At 35.4% G+C, this 26503-nt stretch overlaps 3 protein-coding genes across 4 annotated transcripts; 2 read left to right on the top strand and 1 right to left on the bottom strand.

The window, feature by feature from the left end:
- Positions 1–2109: 2109 nt before the first annotated feature.
- Positions 2110–10819, bottom strand: mtmr2 (myotubularin related protein 2). The gene is made up of 16 exons (XM_051111135.1): positions 10630–10819; positions 10068–10128; positions 9954–9977; positions 9814–9877; positions 9641–9735; positions 9447–9551; positions 8023–8127; positions 7806–7889; positions 7474–7623; positions 7197–7385; positions 6929–7114; positions 6627–6833; positions 5225–5317; positions 5001–5114; positions 3246–3422; positions 2110–2856 (listed from the first exon to the last, which is right to left on the bottom strand). The coding sequence occupies exons 1-16, from the start codon at positions 10671–10673 to the stop codon at positions 2692–2694; spliced, it is 1863 nt and encodes a 620-aa protein (XP_050967092.1). The 5' UTR covers positions 10674–10819; the 3' UTR covers positions 2110–2691.
- A 1830-nt stretch (positions 10820–12649) lies between these two features.
- On the top strand, positions 12650–17365 carry gjb1a (gap junction protein beta 1a). Of its 2 annotated transcripts, none has more exons than XM_051111169.1 (2): positions 12650–12795; positions 15620–17363. In XM_051111169.1, the coding sequence occupies exon 2, from the start codon at positions 15634–15636 to the stop codon at positions 16354–16356; it is 723 nt and encodes a 240-aa protein (XP_050967126.1). In that variant the 5' UTR covers positions 12650–12795; positions 15620–15633; the 3' UTR covers positions 16357–17363. The 2 variants fall into 2 exon arrangements, with proteins under 2 accessions (XP_050967126.1, XP_050967125.1); XM_051111168.1 differs by lacking the exon at positions 12650–12795 and adding an exon at positions 13912–14056 and having other exon boundaries at positions 15620–17365.
- A 3157-nt stretch (positions 17366–20522) lies between these two features.
- Positions 20523–25216, top strand: gja2 (gap junction protein, alpha 2). Its single transcript, XM_051111163.1, has 3 exons — positions 20523–20653; positions 23561–23591; positions 23821–25216. The coding sequence occupies exon 3, from the start codon at positions 23838–23840 to the stop codon at positions 24897–24899; it is 1062 nt and encodes a 353-aa protein (XP_050967120.1). The 5' UTR covers positions 20523–20653; positions 23561–23591; positions 23821–23837; the 3' UTR covers positions 24900–25216.
- The last annotated feature ends 1287 nt before the right edge of the window (positions 25217–26503 follow it).

The following is a 26503-nucleotide window of genomic DNA, read 5'->3' as shown; positions in this document are numbered from 1 at the left end:
TTTTCTCAGTCACTATAGGCTTTGTAGCTCAGCTTCGGCACTTTGCGCATAATCTGAAATATGTGATGCATTACATGATTTAAAGGATTAGTTCACACAAAAAAGAAAATTACCCCATGATTTACTCACCCTCAAGCCATCCTAGGTGTATATGACTTTCTTCCTTCAGACGAATACAATCAGAGTTATATTAAAGGGGTCATCATCGGATGCCCGTTTTCCACAAGATGATATGATTCTTTAGGGTCTTAATGAGAAGTCCATAACATGCTTTGGTTAAAATTTCTTAGTGGTAGTGTAAAAAACCTTTTTACCTTGTCAAAATCAGCCCTGTTCAGAGTGAGCTATTCTGTTGCATGTTCCTTTAAATGCTAATGAGCTCTTCTCACCCCACCCCTCTTTTCCGTGGGGTGACGTGATGTTTACTTTAGTCGGGTTTAAACGCTAAACTTGCTAACTAGCAATTAAGAAAAGCAATTTGCGAAGATGCATTAAAAAACCCTTATACTCACTTCTGCTGTAGGTGAATCTGCATCACAAATGATTCGCGCCAACAGACGCATTTATGTAGATCGCCACATTTCCTTCAAAAACGAAAGTACCATTAATCCTCTGCGTCTTCAGCGACTCAGATGTTGGGAGTAAATGATGGTGTGTTCATTATTACATCCAACAACAAAACACCACAATCGCTTAATCGGAGACATTCTTGTCTTCCCCTAAACCGGAGTCGACACAATGGCGGTCGGACTGTCACAGCTCACTCAGGGCGGGTTTAAGGTAAGACGGTCATATCAATCAACTATCATCACACTGACAAGAAGCTAAGAATGGCTTGATTAACCCTTGTGCATCAATAAAAAAAGTTACACATAGGTCCATAGTGGACAGAAATGTCAAAAAACTGTCATAAAAATTTGAAGCTTGGGAGAAGTTTGGTCTCATTTTAAAGAAGACCCATGGCAGATTACTGATGAAAAAGTTTAAAAAGTGAAATAAAAAAAGTTATAGAGGTTTAAGTTTATTAAAACACTTTTATATAAACCATATTTTGTATTTTATATAAAATATATATTTTATGAAACATGTTGAACTCTAAACCTACTAGATGGTAAAGCCATAAATCTAAACAAGTTGTGTTCCAAATTTGTGCATCTTAAAAAATGAGCTTTCAGGAAGATTTTGTTTGGACGCAGTACCAAATTTCCCCCCACAAGATACCAGCAAAACTCCACTGGTGCACACAGTGGTTGGATTTGTGATTTGCAGTAGAGCTTTTCTCTCTCAAATATTAAAAGAACACACACGCACACACACTATTTTTATATATATATTTTTTTATGATATTCGTACAAACCACTCTCTGACATCCATACCAACACACCCACACAATTATAGCTGCATTATTTATCCAGTTGGCTCTATAATTTGCAGAAAACAGGAATAAAGCGAGTATTTGCTTTTTTGGCCAAACCTGAAAAAAAAAAAATGGCACCATCTGGTAAAAAAAAATTCATTTTGAAGCCTTGCCAACAGAATGAAAGTCTATTAACAAAAACAGCATCATTTTACAGTTGAATGGAACTGTGATTAAAAATAGTAGTTTTAATGGGTTTCAATCAGGTAATTTTTGTCCAAAAGGTGCTGAGTGTAACAATTTTTGTACCTAGTGCAAAATAGATTTATTAAAAGAAATGGAGGTGAAATGGTAAAATTCCAATAAAATACACACCTGAGCCAAAATGAATGCAGCTGGCAATAACGCATATGACAATCAGCGAAAGCTAGAGATTACGGGTTATAAAGTTTTAAATATGGATGCAATTTATTTTGCTTCAAAATCTTGACCACAATTCACTGCAATTAAATTAAAGCTTAGAAGAGCCAGGACATTTTTAATATAACTCTGACTGTATTCATCTGAATAATGAAAGTCTCATATATATATATATATACCTAGGATGGCTTGAGAGTTTATTTTTGGGTGAACTATCCCTTTAATCTTTCAAATATTCAATTAGATGTTCTGTCATGTATACTTGGACTGTACAACTGCACATACTAAAAGTAAACATCGCCACATGAACAAAACACTATCTATTGTCTAGATCCAGAGACTGCATATGTTTTATTGTTGTGGACGACTCCCAGTTGAATTAGTGTCAACATATTTTATTTGTCAATAATGTTAATGTATAAGCAAAAGTTAAGATTATAGAGCACATTCTATAACATGATTACATAGTGTCCTTTCAAACAAGCCCAAGAAAGTTCAGAATTTCAAGTAAAGACAGAAGTCTGTACGCAAAACCCTGAGGCTGGAAAAACTGGCCTCAACCTCCCTCCGCATCAAGATGATGCAGGCAGAATCCCAGTGACATCACAATACTTTGGTCATGTGATGCTCAGTCGCAGAGTTCTACTACATACAGCTCATACAGTACAAGCCCTAAAGTGTTTCTAATATGTATTAATGCTTTAATAGTCTTAATAGATGTATTAATATAATACTAGTATCAAAGAGTTTTAGTGATTAAAAGCTTCTTCTATCCATCCAGCCAGCTGATAGCAGCGAGGTGAATATTAGTGTGTGAATTTACATCAGTTGTGCATCACTGCAAGTAACATGAGAACCGTGTGACACGCTCACACGGTGTGTGGGCATCTACATTCCTTAAAATTGTCAAGCTCTTATACGAAGGTTTGCACAGGTGTGATGGAGCGTGTCGGAGACCCTGCCCTCTCGGAGGATGACGAGGCCGTACGATTGGCCGCCTCGCGTTGCAGCTCTTCCACCCTCTTCTGAAGCTCTGCCCGTTTAGCTAGCAGCTCTTTGTAGCGCTGGTGGACAGGCTCCTAAAATACATTTTTCATCAAACTGAGACTTTAAAACCAAACACAGGCAGAACAAACCACTTTAAAAAAAGTCCTTAAAATAGCTAAAATGTCAGATGTTTAGTTGATGGATAAACTAAGTACATCACAATGTTGCTTGGGGAATATTTATTGACAAAAAAGTGTGGTTTAAAGAGGATATAGTCCTGTTAGTTAAACCAGCAGATACTCTGAGTTTCTGTAGTAGGTTTCATACAATAAAATATAAAGCTAGGGTTTAAGTGCAGTGTGAAAAACCTGAATGAATTGTCTATTAAATATCAGATGGATGTGAGCAAACTTTAGCTAGCAGAGTTTAAGTAAACCTACTAATTTCCACACCTACACATCATTTAAAACCTGGAACGTACCTGTGGTCGCATGCGAGGATTCCAACGTATGTAGTAGGTGACCCAGAGCTGGAGGTGTCGTATACCAACGGTGGGGAAGAGCACATGGGAGGGATAATGTACGTACAGTGGATTGACAAACTCCTCTAGCTGACTGTTCACAAATGACCATAGAGAGACAGTACGCTTTGGGACTTCCTAAACACAAAAACAGACTGTCCCTTAGACCCACACAGTCATATTTGCCACTTATAAATAGACACAAGTCTCACACCCACACTTGGAAAGGAAAACTGACTGCTTTGGATAAAAGCATCTGTCAAATTTCATCCTGAATTAAGATTTCTTATTAATTTGCTCACCCACATGTCATCCAAGATATTCATGTCTTTCTTTCCTCAGTCAAAAATAAATTAAGGTTTTTGATGAAAACATTCCAGAATTTTTTTTCTCCATGTAGTGGACTTCAATGGGGATCAACGGTTTGAAGGTCCAAATTGAAGTTTAAAGGCAGCTTCAAAGGGCTCTACACAATCCCAGCTGAGAAACAAGGGTCGAGTATGCTCATCTTGCAATAGCTCTGCGATGCGCGTCCGCGACTTCACGCATTATGTAATCACGTTGGAAAGGTTACATGTGGTTAGTTATTTGTCTGTGTACTTCAGTTCAAAAAGGTAGGGTAGGGCGAAAAAACTCAACTTCAAAATTTTCCAATAATTTTGTTTTACCTTTTTTTGTAAAGGTCGTTTAACTTTCTTTGCACGTTGGCTTTGTAAATGCTGGGTAGGTACTTTCGCCTATGTCAAGCGTGACCTTTCCATCGTGATTACACTGCCCTCCAAAAGTTTAGAAATGTCCTAAAAAAGTGGGGTTTTGGACAATACTGGCATGAATCCTTTTTAATTTGTGATAATTTTGCACTGATAAGGGACAACACAAACTACGAAAACATATTTTATTACATAAGCAGTTTATACATAGAAAAAAACTTACATTTTCGATTCATCAAAAAATCCAACATTAGCAGCTATTACAGCTCTGCATAATCTGGGCCTAAATTCATTGTATTGTAAACTTAACTGGCAATCAATTGTTGAAGCTATTAAGGTGTGCTAACCCAAAAATCTTTTAAAAACCTGGGGCAAGTTTAAACCAGTAACCAGGCATCACAGCTGGCAAAGGGGCATGTCTGACTTTGACATGTATATATTGCCATTATTATGTAATCAAAATGAAAATTATTATTGCTGGTCTTCAATGATAATGTCGAGTTACTTTAATGTATTTGCACCAAAAAATTATACGGATTTATGCTGACATTGTCCAAAACCACACTTTGCCAGGGGTGTTTCCAAACTTTTGGATGGCAGTGTACATAATTTGCAAAGTCGTGGACACAGAGCTAGTGCAAGATGAGCATTTGTGGTTAAAAAGTATGAAAATTTGCATTTTTTATTAGAAAATGACAGATCGTTTTGCTACATAAGAACCTTTTACCTTGGCTGGGTTCATGTAGAGACCTTTGAGGCTGCATTAAAACTACAATTTGGACCTTCAACTCACTGATCCCCACGGAAGTCCACAATATAGAGAAAAATCCTGGATGGTTTTCATGAAAAACCTTAATTTCTTTTCGACTGAAGACATGAACATCTTGGATGACGTGGGGGATAGTAAATTATCAGGAAATTTTAACTCTGGAGTGAACTAATCCTTTAACGAGGCTAATTTTTATACTCTTATTGTGTAAATGTTCTAGGGGATCCTCGCTCTTACTTCTTTGAGTCTTTGTTGCTCACTGTTACACAGAAAGGTACCAAAAAGGCAGCTGTAGAGGTGATCCAGGATTGTTATGAGGAAATACTCATTGAACTCGAAAGCTGCAGGAAACTATAAACACACAAATACTTATTATTTATACAGAGACAGACCACAAAAAAAAATAGACTGAAGACATAGGCAGATGTTGTTCTGGAAACTATAGGGTGTTTTGGACTCACCTGTCTTGTCATCTGCCAAACACAGTCAATGAACTGCAGGAAGATCGGCGAGCGATCTGCATCTGTGTGATTCTTATCACCATGACCCAATCTCTATATATACAAAAATAACCATGTATTCATGATGAACGAAATTGCAGTTAAAAAAAAAGAAAAAAAAAAAAGTAATACTGTGAAATATTACAATTTATAATAACTGTTTTGTATGTTAATACATGTTAAAATATAATTTATTCCTATAATGCAAAACTGAAATTTTAGCAGCCATTACTTCAGTCCTCAGTGTCACATGATCCTTCAGAAATCATTCTAATATGCTGATCTGGCGGCCGGGTAACATTTTTTTAAATTATTATCAGTGGTGAAAACAAATGTGATACTTAATATTTTTGAGAATATGTGATGCCTTTTTTAAAGATTCTTTGAAGAATATGAAGTTGAAAAAAAGAACAACATTTTTCTTAAACAAAAGTCTTTAGCAACTGTACACATACCTTCACTTATGACCAATTACAAAAAAAAAAAAAAAATCTATCTGACCCTAAATTTTTAGTGTACATATTATGTTTTAATAATTTTTAAAAACAGTCAAAAGTTATTTAAAGGGATAGTTCACCCAAAAATGAAAATTCTGTCATTAATTACTCACCCTCATGTTTTTTCAAACCTGAAAGACCTCATATTCATCGTCAGAACACAAAAAAGATATTTTTGATGAAATCTGAGAGCTTTCTGACCCTACATACACAGCAACACAACTATTACGTTCAAAGCCCGGAAAGGTAGTAATGACATTGTTAAAATAGTCTATGTAACATCAGTGGTTTAACCGTAATTTTATGAAGCTACGAGAAAACTTTTTATGTGCAAAGAAAACAGAAACAACAACTTTATTCAACATTTTTTTCTCTTTCATGTCTACTATATTTACTATATCTCTACTATTTTTTGTGTCCTTACTACCTTTCCAGCCCTTGAACGTGGTAACTGCATTTTTGTCTATGCAAAAAGCTTTTGGATTTCATCAAAAATATCTTAATTTGTGTTCCAAAGATGAACTTACGAGTTTGGAGCAACGTGAGGGTGAGTAATGCCAGAATTTTCATTTTTGGGTGAACTTTCCCTTTTAAGTATATAACTACATATTACATATTCTATAGGACTAAAAAAATAGCAAATAATTCACACATGATATTTGGATGAAAATTTAATTTCCATTGTAAAGGCTAAATTAAGTTTCTGGAGTAGCTGTGCAAGACAAAAAACAAGGAAACTGGTGTGCCCTTATATAGGGCACTATGGAGCAGTCATTATATAGGGAATAGTGAAAGAGGTAACAAGTGAGCAATTCGGGATACAGCAAACCTTTTATCCCCTTACAGACTACAACTGGATGACTGACCTGTTGGAAGCGGTGACCGAAGCTGAGCCACTCTTTCTCCAGCAGTATCTGAAAGCCTCGTATGGTTCTGTAGTGAGAGTCCAGCATTATCAGGGCCAGTGAGGTCAGCTGAGGAGTTCTGTCCCAGCCGTCACTGCAGTGAACCACCACTGAGGTTTTCCCAGACTCTACCTTATCGGCTATCCTTAAAGCTCCTGCCAGAATCAACTATCACACATACACACACCATACAGTCAGTGCCACATTCATCATCCTGTTCATGTTTGAGTAACATGATTAACATGTGATCACTCTCATCTCACCTTAATATGCTCCAGCCAGTGGGTGGACTCAAGATTGGAAAGCCAATGAGACTCCTCAATGTTGGGATAGACAACTTCCTTCAGCTTCCGTAGTGACTCACGCATTACATGAATGTTGTGAATATCCAAAAACACCAATTCGGCATTCTGATACGCATCTTCACTCTCATACCCACCTCCTTTCATCTAAAATACACACCATGGACACAGGCTTACAAAGATTCCCTTACATTTAAAGCACACACTTGAAAAGAAAGTGACTGTTTACCTTGTTAGCTGCTGCATTCACACTTGGTCTAGCATCGAATATGAACAGTTTGTGCGATTGTGCGTTTGCATCCATAATGGCCTGAAGGAGCTTCTCGTCTTCTTTGCAGCGGCGACCGTTCTGGCCCACCATCGGTTGACTGGCACGAACCACTGCGGCTTGACTCTCTGGGTGGATCCATGACAGCACCTAAACCAGGGCAAGCCAACAGCTTCAGTGGTGAGGCCCCGAGGATGAATTATTGTGTGATGATTCAGAAACATCTCATGACACTGACCGGAACACGTCCTTTAGCCCTAAAGCTGGAGACGCGTCGCACTTCCTCATCAGTAATGGTTACTGGCACAACTAGCGCTGCTGGGTATGAATCACACAGCTCGTAGTGATCATTTACTTTGGAGATTCTCCAGCTCTCGTTTGGAAGACCCTACACACACAAACACTTGTATTTAAAACACAACTCACAAATACTCGATTCCAATTGGTTAATTACAGTATTATACTGTATAAATGATTGTTGTCCCAGGCTGATCACTCAGGACGGGGGTTTGTTTTGTAATAAAAATTGGATGACTGTATATTACCACCTTCAATAAACACACACTGTACCTGTCTCTTGTATTCAGTCAGTGGATCATACACCCTCCATCCATTCTCAGGAAACACCTGCTTATACTCAAATGCAAAGAGGGACTAGACAAAGAGGAAAGGAAGGAGACAGAGATACTAATTCGTTTTAGTCTGGTGCTGAATCAGTTAAATTAGGTATATCATTTATAATATATGCTGTATTAATATACATTCGTTGTGCATTTATGTTTCTCACCATGTTGTTTGACAACGAAAAAGCAAACTTCATCAGAACCTCGAACACTGATTTCTTTAGTGAGTCCTCAGGCTCCTTGTGCACAAAACGCAGATTCCTCATATCCTACAAGACATATATACATTAGTCGAATATGCAAAAAATAAATAAATAAATAAATAAATAAATACAAATTCAACAGTAAGGGTTTACCCTGCAGCCCAGTTTCCTGACCTGCCAATATTTTATATTTTATTTTTAAAATATATATGTTCATATGTGCCAGATGTTCACATACACATACATAAAATGACAAGCACATAACAAAATGACTAAATCTTAAACTATAATAAACATAAAAAGTGAAAGTATAAAAACGTAAGTACAACTATAATAATGTATTAAAGTGAAAGTATAAAAATGAAAGCAAAAGTATTAGAATAATAATGCTTACATTATATATAAATATACTGTGTATTATCTATCTATATATAAAATAGTTTAAGTTTTGTGCTTTTTGTCATTCTTATTAGTTTTTCAAATTTTATTTTTTATTTTTTCATTTTTAGTACTTAACATCTGTAAGTTTACATTTTTCATCTAATAATTATATTTCAGCTTTATTTCAATTAATTATAACAAATTTGCTTTTCTGCTCATCAATTTGATTAAGAATCAAAAACAGTAATTAGAAAAACAGTAATATTGTGAAATGTTATTTCAATTTAAAATGGTGGTTTTCTATTTTAATATACTTTAAAATAAAATGTATTCCTGCGATGCAAAACTGAATTTTCAGCATCATTACTCTAGAAATCAATCTAATATGCTGATTTATTATCAATTTTGGAAACAGTTGTGCTGCTTAATATTGTTTTTGGAACCTGTGATCCTTTTTCAGGATTCTTTGATGAATAAAACGTTAAAAAGAACAGCATTTATTTAAAATAGAAATCTTATATTCACAACCTTTCAAAGTTTGGGGTCAGTCAGTTTTTCTTTCTTTCATACTTTAATTCAGTGAGGATGTGTTAAATTGATCAAAAGTGATAGTAAAGACTTATACTGTTAGAAAAGATTAATGTTGTGAATAAATGCTGTTCTTTTTAACGTTTTATTCATCAAAGAATCCTGAAAAAAAGGATCACAGGTTAAAAATATTAAACTGTTTCAAACACTGACAATAAATAAGCATAATAGAATGATTTCTGAAGGATCATGTGACACTGAAGAATGTAGTAGTGGCTGATTAAAATTTTGCTTTGCATCACAGAAATAAATTATATTTTAAAGTATATTAAAATAGAAAACTGATATTTTACATTTCAATAATATTTCACAGTACTACTTTTTTGTATTTTTGATCAAATAAACAAAGTTTTTCTACACAAAAAGAAACAAAATTATTTTTATGTTTTTTCAGAAAACAAAAAAACACTTCAAACCTTGCAGACAAGGCCGTATGAGATGTCTCCTCTGCTAGTTGCTGTTCCGATCTTCTCTACTCTGCTCAAAACTCCCAGTGGTAGATCTAGCCCAAACACCGGCTCCTAGACAACAAATAAGGTGAATGAAGTCTTTAGTTTAAAAAAAACTCTCCAGCAATCATATAGAAACAGGATGGGAGCATGGCTCTTACCCTGTCAGTGCACCTGAAGAAAAGTCTGTAGTTAGTGACGGTCAGAGATCCTCTAACAGGCCCAATGAATGGACAAATGTAAGTCACATCTTTAGCTGTAAACACACAAACACATACATTAAAACCTTCAAAGCAGATGATGTGCAGAAGTCAGTATAATGAACCACATTTACCGGAATCCTGAACCAGTTCCTCTGGCAGAAGAGGAAGTTCACCTTTACTGGGGTCTTTGTAGACCTGCACACAAAAGAACATGACATCAGTGCACAGGAACTGAAACTTGATGTTAATTTTACGCTCTAAACTTTCATACCTTTTCGATTGCTCTTCCTTTACTCTGTAAGGGGGGAAAAAACAGATTTAGATACAGTAACAGATCAGAACACATAACAGTTTACTGTTGCATTGGACTTTGGTCCTGACTGACCCGCAGCTCTGTGTCTGAAACTTTGGTGCCACTTGAGCGGTCTGAGCGCGTCGTGCTGGAGCTGAAAAGACATTAGAGGATACAGACAGATTAAAGCACACTGATGAGCTTAACAGTTTTCTCAGAAATGAACATTCTGTTATCCGTTACTGATCCTCATGTTGCTCCAAACCTGTATGTCTTTATTTCGTCCATACAGTGTAGTATGTTAAAGACTGACGGCCTTGGCCACCATTCACTATCATATTTGCTTTTCTATACAGTAAAAATGAGTGGTGTCATTCTGCCTAACATTTACTTTAATGTACTACTACATAATAATGAAAGAAAGTCAGTCATACAGGTTTGGAACAAAATAATGTTGAGTTGTTAATGACATAATTTTAATTTCTGGGTGAACTATCCCGTCTTACAGAGAAATAATCATACTGCTGCTGCGCTCCTCACAGACAGCTTCAAAAATATTATATAAACACCCAGGAACGTCGTTTGTGATATTACGTATTGTAAATATTCATTCAGTAAAGCCTATGTGTGAGAGAGTGTGTTAGTGTTTTGGTACCTGCACAGCGACTCCACACTGTCCACACTGCCGCTCTCCTCCATCCCGAACCGGACCGAACCGCGGCACTGATAAAGTTGTCAAGTTAACGTAACTTTGTTAATTTAGTGACTGCTCTGTGCGGAAACTCAGTGAACACAAACAGCGGAAGCTGCCATGTCTACCCAGAATTCCTCTAGGTGGGGCTGGTCATGCGCGCTCACGCCTTCGGCGTCTGTGGCTATGAGTTTGTGTGTGTGTTTGTTAGTCACCTTGTAGGGGCTTTTCCCCCCCTCAAGATTCCAGATTATGTGATATACAAACACCAGAATGAGCACAAAGTAAATCTATGTATATTATAAACAACAACAACAACAACGAAGAAGGTGTCTTATGACAAGAATATCCCCTTTATTAAAAAAAAAAATAAAAAATTAATTATTAGCAAAAAATTTTTTTGGGGATTAGGAATAATACAATGTATGAATTACATGTCTTTAATTGACTAAATATGATTTTTTAAAAGCTTGATATTAATACAAAATAGGCTTTAAATTCTTTTAAAAACGTATGTGTGTTAGCTAATAGGCTTTCTTCTTCTCGTGAGAGTGGGCGGGGCCATTTGTAGGTTTTATGGGTGTGGCTTCCGCTCTCATCCTTGTCCAGCTATTTTTCAACTCGTTTTGCTGCTTGCTATTGCTAATTGGTGGGTCTTACCATATTATTTTAATGTATTATCTTAATTATGAGCACACTGGTATGTAGTGCAAAAAGATTTACCGTTTACTACACATTGTTATTCTTCTCGTTATTTCCATAGTGGATAATGAACTGGTCGTCAAGTGTCACCATTATAACATTGACAAAATTTACTTTTAACAAATTTAATTGTAGGCTAACTACTGGTTATTGAAAAATAAAGAAGGGCAAGCTCAGTGACTGTACAATCTAACATTAAGGACAAGACATCAGCAAATTAAGGACAAAAGGGAGTAAAGATAGACAAGCAGTTATAGTGTTTTTAGTCAGCTGTATTGGTGGCACTGAACGCAAACAATATCACTCAACTGACATATTTTGGTGATTATTGCTGCTGAAAATGGTAAAGTATTGTCATGTTTTAGGCTGTACTAATAGGCCAGACCAGAAAAAAAAAACATTTGGAGTACTACAGACAGCCAAATCTTATAACAAATTAAGGAGAAGAGTGCAAAAAAAAAAACTGTCTGAGGAGCAAAAAGTGTTTGGGGTTGGCCAAGCTGAACCAGGATTTCCAGGGCAAGAATCTTGACAACATTTGTGTTTGTTCTTTCCTGCTTGCTAAGTCCTTCTCTATATGATTTAGCAGCTTCCACGCATTTTTTCCCATGGTTTAGACAGCATAAATAGATGTATTCAGTAGAACATTAACCATGCAATCCATGCTGTTGGTTACATCCGAGTATCACCAATATGGCCGCGCATTCGGTTTACTGACCAAATCGTGATGTAAGAGCAAACCCTCTATTGTATTTTTTGATAGCAAAGTCTTAAAGTCTGGTTATTGTTTCCTCATTTCCAGTAATACGTTCCTATTCAGCTGAAGTTTGTTATGAAACCTTGGATTAATAGAAATCAAAGCAATCTACATTCTTGTTTATTTACCGCCTCAAAAGGAAATAGGTTAGCAATTAATAAATGCTATGTTTTTTTGTGGATAATACAGAACTATTTGGATGAATATGATCTTTTCTTTTGAAGCTGCTCTTATGGATGTGATTTCAATGCAGTCCATTTATTTCTAAAAAGTTGTATACAATTTTGTGCATCCAGAGACTGTATCAATGTACAGTGTGTGTGTTTTTAAGCTTTCATGTTTGTACATGCCTATGAAAGTGCATGAAAGCAATATGTACAAGCTTGTGTATGTGAGTTGGTGTATGTTCATGTGTAAATGCGCTTGTACATAATTTGCGTCACAGTGTCTGCTGGTGGGTGTGTGCCTTGGATCTGATCTGAATGGTTAAGGACGGGCAGCACAAGCATCTTTTGTGTGGAGATGTTTGTAGTGGGGTGAGTAACAGCGTGACACGAGTGATTAGCAATGCAAAGCTCCGGTACTGCGCCATAATCTGCACTAGGGAAACATCAACCCTTTCCTGTGCGACTTCAACCTCTTCTACTGCCCAGGGACCTCACCAACCGCAGGTAAACATCAGCCAAATACCTACCAAACACAGTACTAAACCTACCAATTAAACCCTGTCATAATCAACTACCAACCATGTTCAATCCAGCAACTCAATAATCAACCAACTAGCAAACCAGTCAAGTCAATAGTAAAACACCTATTTATATGGTCTAATTTAGAAAGTTTACAACCACTTATTGTTCATGGAATACTACACACAGTAATAAATCAGAAAATACTTTATAACACCACTCTGAGAAACTAAAAATCTGTCTTTGAAGTGAAGATGTTCTTCAGTATCTCAGAACTTGAGGCTCTTTAGTGGATTTCTGATGTACTTGTATGTTTAGGACTTTGTTTATCTCTACACTCTTAAAAATAAGAGTGCCTTATTGGCATTGATGGTTCCATCAAGAACTTATAACATCTATGGAAACTCCATTGCACAAAAGGATCTTTAAAGTACAGAAAGGCTCTTTAGATGTTTTAAATATTCTTCAAACTAAGAAAAAATGTTTCTTTCTCTGAAAGTTTCTATGGCATCACTGTGGAGACAAACTTTTTTTGGAACCTATATTTTTTTAAGAGTGTATGATGACATCCATCACTGTATTTCACTAAAACAATAATAAACACAATCAACACTTTACTACTACTAGTAGTAATAGTAATAGTTATTAGTAAAGGCATAAAGAAAAACATAAAGTGACATTATATGAATGTATCACCATTTTAATGAATTTTCATATGGTATTTATATGGAGTTTGTTATTTGCCAACCAAACTGTTGACATATTTCTAACTACCAAATCCACTTAAGACCAATTCTAAACGTCTAAACATTGAATTATAAACCTATAAATCTATACCTGATTTCATAATGAGTGTGCTTGTATGAAAAAAAGGAGGTGAGGTCAGAGCATCTAATATTACACAAATCTATGAGGCAAAAAGGCAAAAGTAAAAGAGGGAAGATACTCAATGACCCATATCACACAAACACACACATCCAAGTGCACACTCTTGTTCTGTGACTGAACCTACGCTTTCATTGTGCGATTGGAGAATGACATTGGCTGTGAGTTTGCCGGTCACATGGGTGGCCGTGCCTTCATAAATGGCTGCTGCAAGCTGGAGACACTCCATCTGACACAAGTACACACATACAGACACACACACACACATACACATACACACACACACACCGGAGACACGGCGGGTCTCAGAACCCCTCTACACGGGCTCTGCCCATGCCACTAACACCACCTGCGGAGCCTGGTAATGCTGAATGCTGCATAAATCTATTTCTCTCATTTACTTTCTTATTCTGTCAGAACATGGATATTCTGCTGCTGATTTCTACTGTAGATGTGGTTGTACTTTATCCTTGCACTTGCTTTTCTTGTGAAATGTAAATGGTTTTCAGCCAGTGAGATACTTTCAGGTATACAGAGTCATGAAATCACTTTTTGCAAGTACCAGTCTGTACAGGACATTTGTCGAGGCATATTCTAAGTTCATGTTCTTGTGTCGTGAATTGTTTTAAAAACCTATATTTGCATGTTGCATCAGATGCAGTCATTATCTTGTTTGTTATGACATTTCACGGTTATTAAGCAGTAATGAGAGGGATTAAATCAAGACTTTGATGCGATATATGAGTTTATACATGTCTCACTGGTGCACATTTTGCGTGCTGTGTGTGTACTGTTTTTAAAGACATCTCTTATGTTAACCAGAAATGCTTTTGTTTGATTATAAATACAGCAAAAGGCAATTGTGAAACATTATTGTAATTTAAAACATTCATCTCTATTTTAATATATTTCAATTTCTTTTTATGTGATGGTGAATTTACAACAGCTATTATTGCAGCCTTTAGTGTTGATCCTTTAGAAATCATTCTAATATGCTGATTTAGAGCTCAATTATTATTATAATTATTATAATATTTTATTATAATAATATCATTATAATGTTAAAAACAAAATACATTTTTTATGATTTTTGATTAATATAAAGTTTAAAAGAACAGCATATATTTGAAAAACAAAAAAACAAACAAACAAACAAACAAAAAAAAACTTCAGTAACGTTATGTCTCCACTGTCACTTCTGATCAATTTAATGTGTCCTTGTTGAATTTATATTTTTATTTTTCTGAACCCAATTTTTGTATGAGAGTGTGTAGTGTGTATGTATAGAATAATATTAAATATTCAAGTATTTAATAGTATGCATGTCTCAATGCTGGTGCGAATTTTACATGCTGTGTACTGTTTTTAAAGATCTCCTATATTTACCAAAATTGCAATTGTTTGATCATAAATACAGTAAAAGCCGTGATATTGTGAAAGATTATTACAATTTAAAATAACTGTCTCTATTGTAATATATTTCAATTTTGAATGTATTAATGTGATGTTACATTTACAACAGCTATTATTGCAGCCTTAAATGTTGATCCTTTAGAAATCGTTCTATGTATGAAGAGTTCATTTGCAGAAAGTTTTTAAAAAGTTCCAAAAATAATGTTTTTTATTCTGGATTCCAAGTAGATATAAATCAAACTGCATCTGGGTTATTTTAATTAAATAATAAAACTACTAATAATTTTTGAAAATCAATAAAAACAGAGTTATCTGTTTTTGCACATGAACTCTAAATTAAAATGTTTTTTTTTCATGATCCAAATTTATGTATAGAATAAAATCTAAATAATCCAGAGAGGCTAAGAAGCTGATGGTTGTATGATGCCTCCGTTAGACTGAGATTTGCTTCTGTTCTAACCGTGTGTGTGTGTGTTTCCTAATAACAGTGGAGTTTTTCTCTGTCTTTCAGAACTGGAACCAAAAATGAACTGGGCGTCTTTTTATGCCGTGATCAGCGGCGTGAACCGACATTCCACCGGCATTGGGCGGATTTGGCTGTCTGTCCTCTTCATTTTCCGGATCCTGGTTCTGGTGGTGGCGGCAGAGAGCGTGTGGGGCGATGAGAAAGCGCATTTCACCTGCAACACCCAGCAGCCCGGCTGCAACAGCGTGTGCTACGACCACTTCTTTCCCATCTCTCATATCCGCCTGTGGGCGCTGCAGCTCATCATGGTCTCTACCCCCGCCCTGCTGGTTGCCATGCACATTGCACATCGTCGGCATATCGACAAAAAGTTGTATCGCCAAGCTGGCCGCACCAGTCCAAAGGACTTAGAGCAGATCAAAAACCAAAAGATGAAAATAACCGGCGCCCTTTGGTGGACATACATGATCAGCCTTCTGTTCCGTGTGTTATTCGAATCCGCCTTTATGTATCTGTTCTACATGATTTACCCGGGATACAAGATGTTCCGACTGGTAAAGTGTGACTCGTACCCGTGCCCAAACATAGTCGACTGCTTTGTGTCCCGACCAACAGAGAAAACAGTGTTCACTATATTCATGCTTGCGGTGTCCGGCGTCTGCATCCTGCTCAACATCGCAGAAATCGTCTTTCTTGTTGCTAGAGCAACAAGTCGCCATCTCAATAACTCCAAGGATTCCCCAGTGGGAGCCTGGATCTCTCAGAAACTGTGCTCCTTTTAGAAGTGTTCGTCCTGTCACTCTCTGAAACCTAAATATTTCGCTCAACCACTTAATGTTAATGAGGGCTAATGTCATTGATGATATGTTTTTAAATTTTATAACTTTTTAAAATATGTACATAATATTACTCCACACAATTTTAGAACAATATTGAAATAAATTCACACTGCTGTATGAAATGTTATACTCATACTGTACCTAAAAATACTACAGTGAAATAAAATCTTAATCTTTATTTGTGTAGAATCTCTGTCTGATGACAAAGATTAGATTTACCACATTGAGGTTTGCAATTATCCACAAAAAACAAAACAAAACAAGTTTATCCACCTTATTCTTCAACATGGAATTCCGGTTAGCCGCTATAAGGGAAATAAGGACAATGTGCAATAAACAGTAAAACTGTTTACACTACAAACCAGTGTGCTCATAATTAGGATAATACAGTAAAATATTATGGTAGGACACACTAACTGACAGCAAAACCAGCTATTTTGTATAGCTAAAAATAGTTGGATATAAATAGAGACCGGAAGCCAGACCCATAAAATTTACAAATGGCTCACTCTTATGGGAAAAAAAGTAGATAAGAAAGACACTCCAAATGTTCCTATTTATTCATCAGCTATACTTCATTATCCTGCCGATCAGTGGTTTTCAACCAGAAATTTCTATGGGGGTCCGAAAGTCTTAAAATGATTTAAATTTAGTTACATTAACATAATCTTCACTGAAATTCTAAAACACTAAAAAATAAAGATGTACAACATCAAACTGACCTCATTTTTTCTTTTTATTACAACATAACATCCCTTACCAAAAGAAGTATTCTTCAAGTTTATTTTATTAAGTATACTTAAATAAAGTTCAAGTATATTTTAATTAAATACTTTTTAATGTATTTTTAGTACACTTTGAAGTATAGTCTTAGTAAAATATTAGTTTAGTAGTTTTATACTGCAAGTATACTCACAAGGTTTCTTTAAGTGAATTTTACATCATACTTTATGTACACTACAATGTCCCTATTTAGGTATTAATTTGTATATATGAATATTTGAACATACAAAACATCAAAAAAAAAAAAAAAAAAGAATAGGGTATCTGTTTGTAAACAAAAACATTTTATTCTAGCTTCATACATTCTTTTTTTTTTTTTTTTTTTTAGAAATGAATGGGGGTAAGTTTCATTAAAAAAAAAAAAATCATATTTTAAAAAAACTATTTATGAATGTAGAGTTGATCAACACCCCAAAGCTTGACAGTCATTATTACCTCTTCATGGGTCGACATTTTATTTCATAACGTTACACAATTTTACATATCTATGGTTTTGATGCTGTTTTATGTTTGACGATTGTGTTAGATTACATGTGGAAGCATCTGAAGAGTTCAGATGCAAAACCAGCTAAATCCATCTGACGTCTTTCTTTAAAAAATGCATTTTTATCAGGCTCAGATGTATAGGTTTCTATGTAGGTATGAGTTTGAAGAAAAAGTATTTGATTTACGTATAATATGTGTCAAGAGCATTCACTCAGTATCATTATCTCATTTTTGACCGAGATGGCTTTTAGCTGGTTTTGCATCTGAACTCTTCATCTGTTGTTTTACTTGTGTTTTGGAAATTCTGTACAGAAAATATGGATTCTCAGAGCACAAGTATAAGTTAAGTATACTTTAATGTCATATGATAATGTATTTTGGAATTACACATAATTTCTGCCAGGCTATGAAAAGGAGAGACACATGGGAGTAGTGGAAGGCACCCATTTACTTTAAAAACTGTTTTTGGCTTGTAAAAGTAAAATTTTAGCATAAGAGATGTAATGGCTGTTACATCAAAGAAAATTCATCAAGGTCTAAAAATATTTACAATGCATAAAGGTGATTTAGCAAAATATAAAAGCTAAATATTAGCCTAAATTGGTGAGCTAGCTAGTTTTTTTCCCAAAATGCCAGTTATGGGGCAAAGTGATTCAAATGCTGTGTGTAAGTTGATCCAACAAGTTAAATCTCTGAAGTATGAAATGGTATTTTAAAGTGATATTACGCAACTGGTTTAGTTTATCATTAATAGACTACATATTATTTGTAGTTAATTTGATAGGGACAGTGTACAAATGCACCAAATCTTTCTCTGAGAACCAGAAGTTTTTCACCACATCATAATCACATATATATTTCCTATAATCTCTAATGGCCTGTTCAACATTGCAGAAAAGCTACCATGCCAAGAATCTTTGACTGAAATGTTTATTAGTTTCAGTGACATTTATTCCTTCATTCTAGTTCAGTTTTTTATTTAATTTTACTCAACAAACTCTCTGTTTAGTCTGTTTTTGGGAAGCTTAAAACTGTGGTTTTCAATATTGTTTCAAAAATGCTAAAATAAAATGAAAATGAAAATGAAATTTCATTTGATTGGTTTTATTTTGATTAATTTAGATTTAAGAAAAAGACTGTTTGTAAAATTAAATTTGCTGTTTTTAAAAGCAGTAAATCATCTTTAAAATTTCACATGGGTTTGAATCAGATTCAGTTACATAATAGTTTAAACCCTTACCCCTAACCTGGGGCAAATTGAGCCACAGGAACACTTTTTTTATAAGAATCCGTATTTTTAGAACCCTTTGTCATAGATATATTCAGATAATTTTAAATGACAGGAAACATCCTGAATTTACTTTAGATACGTTCATTGTACCTCTGCCCCATTTTCCCTTATCTTGAGGACCACATAAGTAAAAAATGGCTCATCTTACCCCATTCTCCCCTACGGACCAGATGTTCATATCAGCTTACACAAGAAGGCCATCGAATATTGTCTCAGACAAAAGTGCCCTTGGAGTCAAAACTGTTGAGAACCACTGCAGTAAATAGCTGATTTATAATAAAACATAAAACTGCATGATAAACATAGATAAAAATGTATGCTACAACTGCAATTCAAGTTCCACTTACATAAGAGCATCCAGCACTAACAGGTTTATAACTGCCATCATAGTTGTATCTCCTCAAGTACATAAAAATTCAGATTCAATATGAATTCAGGCATTGCTTTTTTTATTATTTAAACACTTTTGTGTGTCAAACAAAGATTTAAAGTAATTATTCCATGTCTCTTAATTGCACAAGTAGCCGATGGTCTTTAAAAGTTCGAAATTTATTTGTTTTACTTGTAGGTCTGCACAGGGCATTACCTCTAGGGGGCGCTACAGCTCCAAAAGACTAGCTCTTCATAGAAACTACAGTGACTGTGAAGTTACATCCAAAATTGCAAGGTCAGTCTCTCTGGACCAGCATTTGTAATGTTCTGTTAATGGACATAATGATGATACCTTTTTGATGAAGTGCTTTTTATAACAACAGGACATCTGTTTTAATAATCTGTTGTTAAAATTGCTTATGGTACGTATTAGTAGAATTTGGACTGACCTACATCAGCCGCAGAGGTCAACAGGTTCAGTGGCATAATTATTGAATATTTATTATACTGTTAAACATAATTAAATAAACAAATAAATAAGTAACCAACAGTTCTTTTAGATAGATCTCATGTGTCTGCAGTGAAATAAGCATTTCAGTTTTTTTTCCCATAATTTCAATAATATATAACAATATAACAGGCCTAAATACAAACAAACTCACTTATCAGCCAATCAGAAAAACAAATTAAATATTTTATGAACCTTTTTTGAGTCATGGGTCTTCTTTCAACAGCCAGTCCTGTTTACCTGGGCTTCGAGAATGTAAAATATTCCTTGTCCTCTCTCAGACCATTACATAGTCCACATACCAAATACAAGCAGAGGGACACAGTCTTGTCCTTAGTCTACCTCTTGCTCTCTAACTTATATTTGTTTGCAGTTAAGCACACTTTTAAAAAGGAAAAAACAAAAATAGAAAGACAAAAAGAGACTGTGTTTCAGATGCTTTCCTTCAAAGGGAGGAATGTATCTGCCTAACTGTGTCCTGTGAGCTCTGCTATTGGTCCTGACAGCTGTCACTCATCCGAGAGGCTCTGAGAAACAAGGCAGGTGGTACACTCTTCAAAATTCTCCCTAGGGATTGTGTTCCCTGCCAAAATTAACCCTAACGCACACACACACATACATGCACACACATATATACAGTGTATTTGTATGGGTCAGTTCTCTCTTTCTGTTTGAGTCAGTGTTGGAGTACAGAAGAAATTGGATGTGTGACAGAAGAAGTGCAGCACTGCGTTTAGACTTGTAGACTTATTACTATTTATGCATGAGGGGATCGTTCTAACTCTGGACGTTTAAGAGAGGTGAGTTTCAAGCTATAGAATTAACTGACTCATATACACACACTGAGTGAAGACAGCACAGGAATAGCATCTGTCAGAATGAAAGATCAATTTAATGTCCTTTCAGACTCACCTTGTCTTGTATTTACTTCTAACAGTTTTTGATTCCCTATTTCCCAGCATGAATCAAACTATGGATCTACATGTAAAGATAAAAGCGTAGTAATGTAGATATGATTGTCAGATCCATCAGATTTTAGGAAGAAGAAGGGAGTCTATATTTAGTATTATGACTAATGTGATTAATTCATATGTGGCTGTGTGTGTATTTATTTGTGAATGACTAATCACAGAATGTCTGGGTGAGTATCTGAGAAAGGTTGTGTATTTTGGTTTAGAAATACTTTGTGTTTAGTGTGTGTTTGAAAAGCTGATGCTCTTCACCACATGCTAATTTGTGTTTTTCAGTGTGAAACGGCAAACACTGTAACTCAGCTGAGAGGCTCTTAGATCAATATAAAAGGAAAAAATGAGAATTTTATTTTTGGAATTTATGCACATAAAAGCCAAGGTTTTCAAACTAAGGTCCAGAAACAAGTTCCAGAAAAGTTCAAAGAAAGATGGAGTAAAAAATAAATTAAATTTAAAATAAATTAATACTTATAATAAATGGCTGATTTTAATTTCATTCAAAAATCAGTCGAAAATCATTTCATCTATTAATTATTTTTTTACATTTAATATATACAAATGAGATAATTATATCAGTAATAAATATATCAGTGTCAACTTAATACAAAGTAGGTGTTGAGTATTAGATATTATCTCGAAAGTAGATATTTTCAGATAATATCTGAGACATATTTATAATATCTTTATTTTTCAAAGTATACATGAAATATATAAATGCACCTTTGCAATGACAGCATCATATTTTGAGGTCCGTAGCATGAAAAAGTTTTAAAAGACTTTATTTGTTAGTTTAAAAGAATGTTAGCAGACAGTATACAATGCAGAAAGTATGAGGTGAGTTAGAAGATCCTTGTGTGTGTGTGTGTGTGTGTGTGTGTAGGGTTCGAGTATGTCCACCTGTTTCAGGTCATGCTCAGGCATGAAGACATGTCAGTCAAACCTCAGGGCCACGTGACCAAATATAACAACACATCCCTCAAACATGACAAAGAACCTTCAACCCACCCCTCTAAAAGTATATGTGTGTGTGTTAGTCTGTCTGTGTGTGTATGTATATACTTAACCATATTTTAAGGACAAATTTGTACCCAGGAGTCAACAAAATCTGTCAAAAACCTCCATTTGTGATGTCCTCATTTGCAAAAATGGCATAAAAATAAAGTAAATGAAGTTTTTATTGTATTACTATAAAAAATGAATATGTTTTCTGTTAGGGTTAGGTTACAGTATTTTTAACTGTACAGTTGAATTCTAAAGTTCACATATGCCTTGCAGAATCTCTGAAATGTTAATTATTTTACCAAAATAAAAGGGATCATTCAAAATGCATGTTATTTTTTATTTAGTACTGACCTAAATAAGATATTTCACATAGAAGACATTTTCATATAGTCCACAAGATGAAATAATATTTGAATTTATAAAAATGACCCTGTTCAAAAGTTTACATACACCTGAATTATCCACAGCTTTTTTTTTTTTTTTTTTTAGTTATAGCTGTTCATGAGTCCCTTGTTTGTCCTGAACAGTTAAACTGCTTGCTGTTCTTCAGAAAAATCTTCACAAATTCTTTGGTTTTTTAGCATTCTTTTCACACTAAGGACAACTGAGGGACTCATATGCAACTATTACAGAAGGTTGAAATGCTCACTGATGCTCCAGAAGAAAAAACGATGAATTAAGAGCCAGGGGTGTAAACTTTTGAACAGAAAGATGATATGTAGGGTACAACGGGGCAAAAGGCACCCCCTAAGAAAAAAAAATGTGCTTTTCACTGTGCCCAAAGAATATGATGGCAGAAAAATACATACGTTTGTATTGTATTTGTATTGAATATTTATGAAGCAACATATTTTATTTTGTTAAAAAAATCTCACAAATGTATGAGGTGGCAAGGGGTACACATGGGGTAAAAGGCCCACCAGCATGGGGTAAAAGGCACACAGTACTGATACAAATACTTTAACTAAAATAATGTTTTTTTTTTGTTTGTTTGTTTTTAAATAATGTTTAAGTTAATACTTGTTCAAAACAATCACTTCAGCCAAGTCTGTACTATTCTCTGCTTATTTTGATAAAAAAAATAATTATTTTTGTTCAATAAATATACTGTCATTAAAATATGTTTATATAAAACATATATTTTAAAATACAGAAACAAAATCATTTTAAAATGTAAAGATTCTGAAAGCATCGAAGGAGATCCCATAATAATTTAATATAGATTTACAGTAGTAACAACAAATGATATTTTATTATACGATGATTAATAGCATGTTTTTAAATATGATGGTTTCATTGTAAACATGGTGATTATTTCTAAGATGGACACCCAACATAATATATGATATTTACCATCTGAATCTAACAATGTCATGTCAACAAATGAAAAAGTCAGCCTTCTATTAATTATCATGTTAATACTGTGCCTTTTAGCCCCAACATTTATTTTTGTTATTGACATTTGTCTCAAGATATATTTAATAATTTTAGCGATTCTCATTTGCTACTTAAATCTACAACATTTTTAAACCCCACCCAGGTCTTAATGCATTGTTTTCCTTATGAAGCATCAGTGAGCATTTGAACCTTCTGTAATAGTTGCATATAAGTCCCTCAGTTGTGTATGTAAACTTTTGACTTTAACTGTAGGTATACTATGTATATTCAAATGAAGTCTACTGAAAGTCCACATTTAGAAGACTAACATGCCTTTTTTCTTCTCTTTTATTCTAGGACCGAAATTCAAAGAACTAAATATTAATACGTAAGTAAGAGTATACATTTTTGTAGGGATGTATACTGTACCATGTAAAAGCTAAATGGATTGTACTTACTCATTTCCCTTATTTTTTCATGTAGTTTACTTTTGCCAATTATTATTCAAACTAAATAATTTAGAATTTTCAGATCTGCCATTCACTGAAAACTGGCCATAACTGATTATTATCTTAATTAAAATTGTTGTATCCCTATGTTTTTGCGTGTATTTCCAGGTGAGCACGCAACAGAAATGGGAGACTGGAGCTCTCTTGGGAAGCTTTTGGAAAGTGCCCAGGAGCACTCAACGGTGGTGGGCAAAGTCTGGCTAACCGTACTCTTCATCTTCCGCATCTTGGTGCTTGGTGCTGCCGCAGAGAAGGTTTGGGGCGATGAGCAGTCCGGCTTCACCTGCGACACCAAACAACCTGGTTGTCAGAATGTATGTTATGATATAACCTTCCCGATCTCTCACATCCGATTCTGGGTGCTTCAGATCATCTTCATCTCCACTCCGACACTGATCTACCTGGGCCACATCCTGCACCTGGTGCGCATGGAGCAGAAACATAAACGCAATGAGGCGAACGGGGCAGACAAACAGGCACTTTTGAGCACCAAATCTGGAAAAGGTCCCATACGTGACGAACAGGGTAAGATCCGTCTGCAGGGAGTCTTGCTACGCACATATGTCTTCAACATCATCTTCAAAACGCTGTTTGAGGTGGGCTTCATTGTGGCACAGTACTTCCTGTATGGTTTTGAGCTCAAGCCACTGTACACCTGCAACAGATGGCCCTGTCCCAACACCGTCAACTGCTACATCTCACGGCCTACAGAAAAAACCATCTTCATCATTTTCATGCTGGTCGTGGCCTGTGTTTCTCTGCTGCTCAACCTGATAGAGATGTATCACCTGGGTTTTACCAAATGCCGTCAGGGTCTCCGATACAGGCGCTCTCATTCTGTCTGCGACACTGAATCTAAAGCACCCAGTGAGGACGCGGTGGTTCCGTTTGTGCCAAGCTACCCGTATTTTCCTGCTCATGCACCACCTCCGGCTCCTTTTCCCACCGAGCCACACTTCAACCTCTCAGAACCCGATGGAACCTTCCCGCCGCACGGCAGCCGCTCTGTTTATAAGCAGAACCGTGAAAACATGGCTGTAGAGCGCAGTGGGAAACCGGACGCAGCAGATGTCAAGATGAACAAAACAGCGAATTCTGTACCCGGATCACCAAGCCAGCAGCGCAGGCCCAGCCATTCAAGTCGCTACAGCAACAACAAGACCAGGATGGATGACCTCAAAATCTGACCAGAAGAAAACGAGACTCCATCACTGATTCTGCACAGATTTCCTCTTCTGCTCACAGGCATTGAGCGTATGATGAGAATAATTTACAAAAATGTCATTAAGACATCAGAATCAGGGAGCCTGAGTGAAAATTGGTGTGATGCTTTACTTGAATTCATTTTGTGGGAACATTGCAATAACTTGATCATTAACTGAAAAGATGATGACTAGATCATAGACTAAATCATATGGAAGCTTTGCTTTGATAAATCATAATCAAAGAGACAAAAAGTAGAAATTATGACATTAAGACAAAAAGTCAAAATTACAGCATAAAGGGTATTCTAAAAAAAGTCGAAATTGTGACATAAAAGTCATAATTTAAAAAAAGTTGAAATTATGCGTCATGACAATTTTGTCGTAATTATACATTTTCGACGTTTTGTCACCATTTTGACTTACATGTCATAATTATGAATTGATCTAATATTTTTGACTTTTTGTTTCAGACTTAATATCTCATAGTTTCAACATTTTGTGTCATAATTATGAATTACCAAAACATTTTTTTCTTACGTGGTGGAAAAGGGCTCTAATAGGGATGATCATTTAAAATGACTTAAAAATGCTTTTCAATTACCAACAATAAAATACTTAGGAGACTTACGGGTAAAATGTGAACGTTTGAATTTTGTGCTTTTTTTTTTTTTTTTTTTTTTTTTGGAGGAAACTAATTTATTTATATTTTATTCAGTGGCAACACTAATCACATTTTACAAGTAAACAACTTACAACAGTTACATCATCCAGACTTGACTGACTGTTTTTACCAGGTGTTTAGTGTCTTCAATGTGTCTATGGCATGTTTAAATCTTTTTATCCTGAAAACCAGCACTGTATGAATGTACCGTCCACACATTGTCATGTACACATGAATGATATAAAGCAAAGTTGCTATGAGTGTGTTCACGTCTTAAATAAACACTGGAGACTATTCTTAGAGAGCTGAAATGAGTGCCCAGAGACACTTTGTATGTGTGTGTGTGTCCGGTTTGAAACCTGAGAGAGGTTTGGCAGACGGACGGGAAGGAGCACTGATTGGCTAAATCTGTTCCATTAGGCAAGAATACAGATTGACTCAAGAAGTTGCCAAATGCATTTCAGCAGATCCAAAAAGTTTACAGTGTCACTGATGGGTTATAGATTGTTATTTTCTCTGGAGCTCTGCTCCAAATACTTGTGAGCTCTTGCTGTCTACTGTCCTTCAAAGGCAGCATCATTCTAACCCAAAAGAAGCCTCAAAAGTGACTTGTTCTGAAACAGGCTGTAACTCAATGTGTCACTCATGCACTGCACAAAGCGTCTCATATTAGCATGTTGCTAAACTAATAACTTGATACTCACAGGCAATAATCACAATAAATACATACGCCAATCTTAGATGAAATAAAATGCATACATTTTTAATTAGAAGACAGCTGAAAGATTAAATACTTTAAGTATAATAAAATTTAATGTAAAGTGCTTACTTTTGCTGGGAAGCTCACAATCCCTTTTCCCCCGAAAGAGCAGGCATGGTCATTTGTAAATCCATCTTTTTCTAGCTGAATAAAACACCTCGTTTT

The sequence above is a fragment of the Labeo rohita genome, chromosome 5 (genome assembly GCF_022985175.1).
Source record: "Labeo rohita strain BAU-BD-2019 chromosome 5, IGBB_LRoh.1.0, whole genome shotgun sequence".
Taxonomy (NCBI): domain Eukaryota; kingdom Metazoa; phylum Chordata; class Actinopteri; order Cypriniformes; family Cyprinidae; genus Labeo; species Labeo rohita.
The sequence above is the reverse complement of the archived record's forward strand: the minus strand, read 5'-3'. Positions and strand labels throughout refer to the sequence as shown.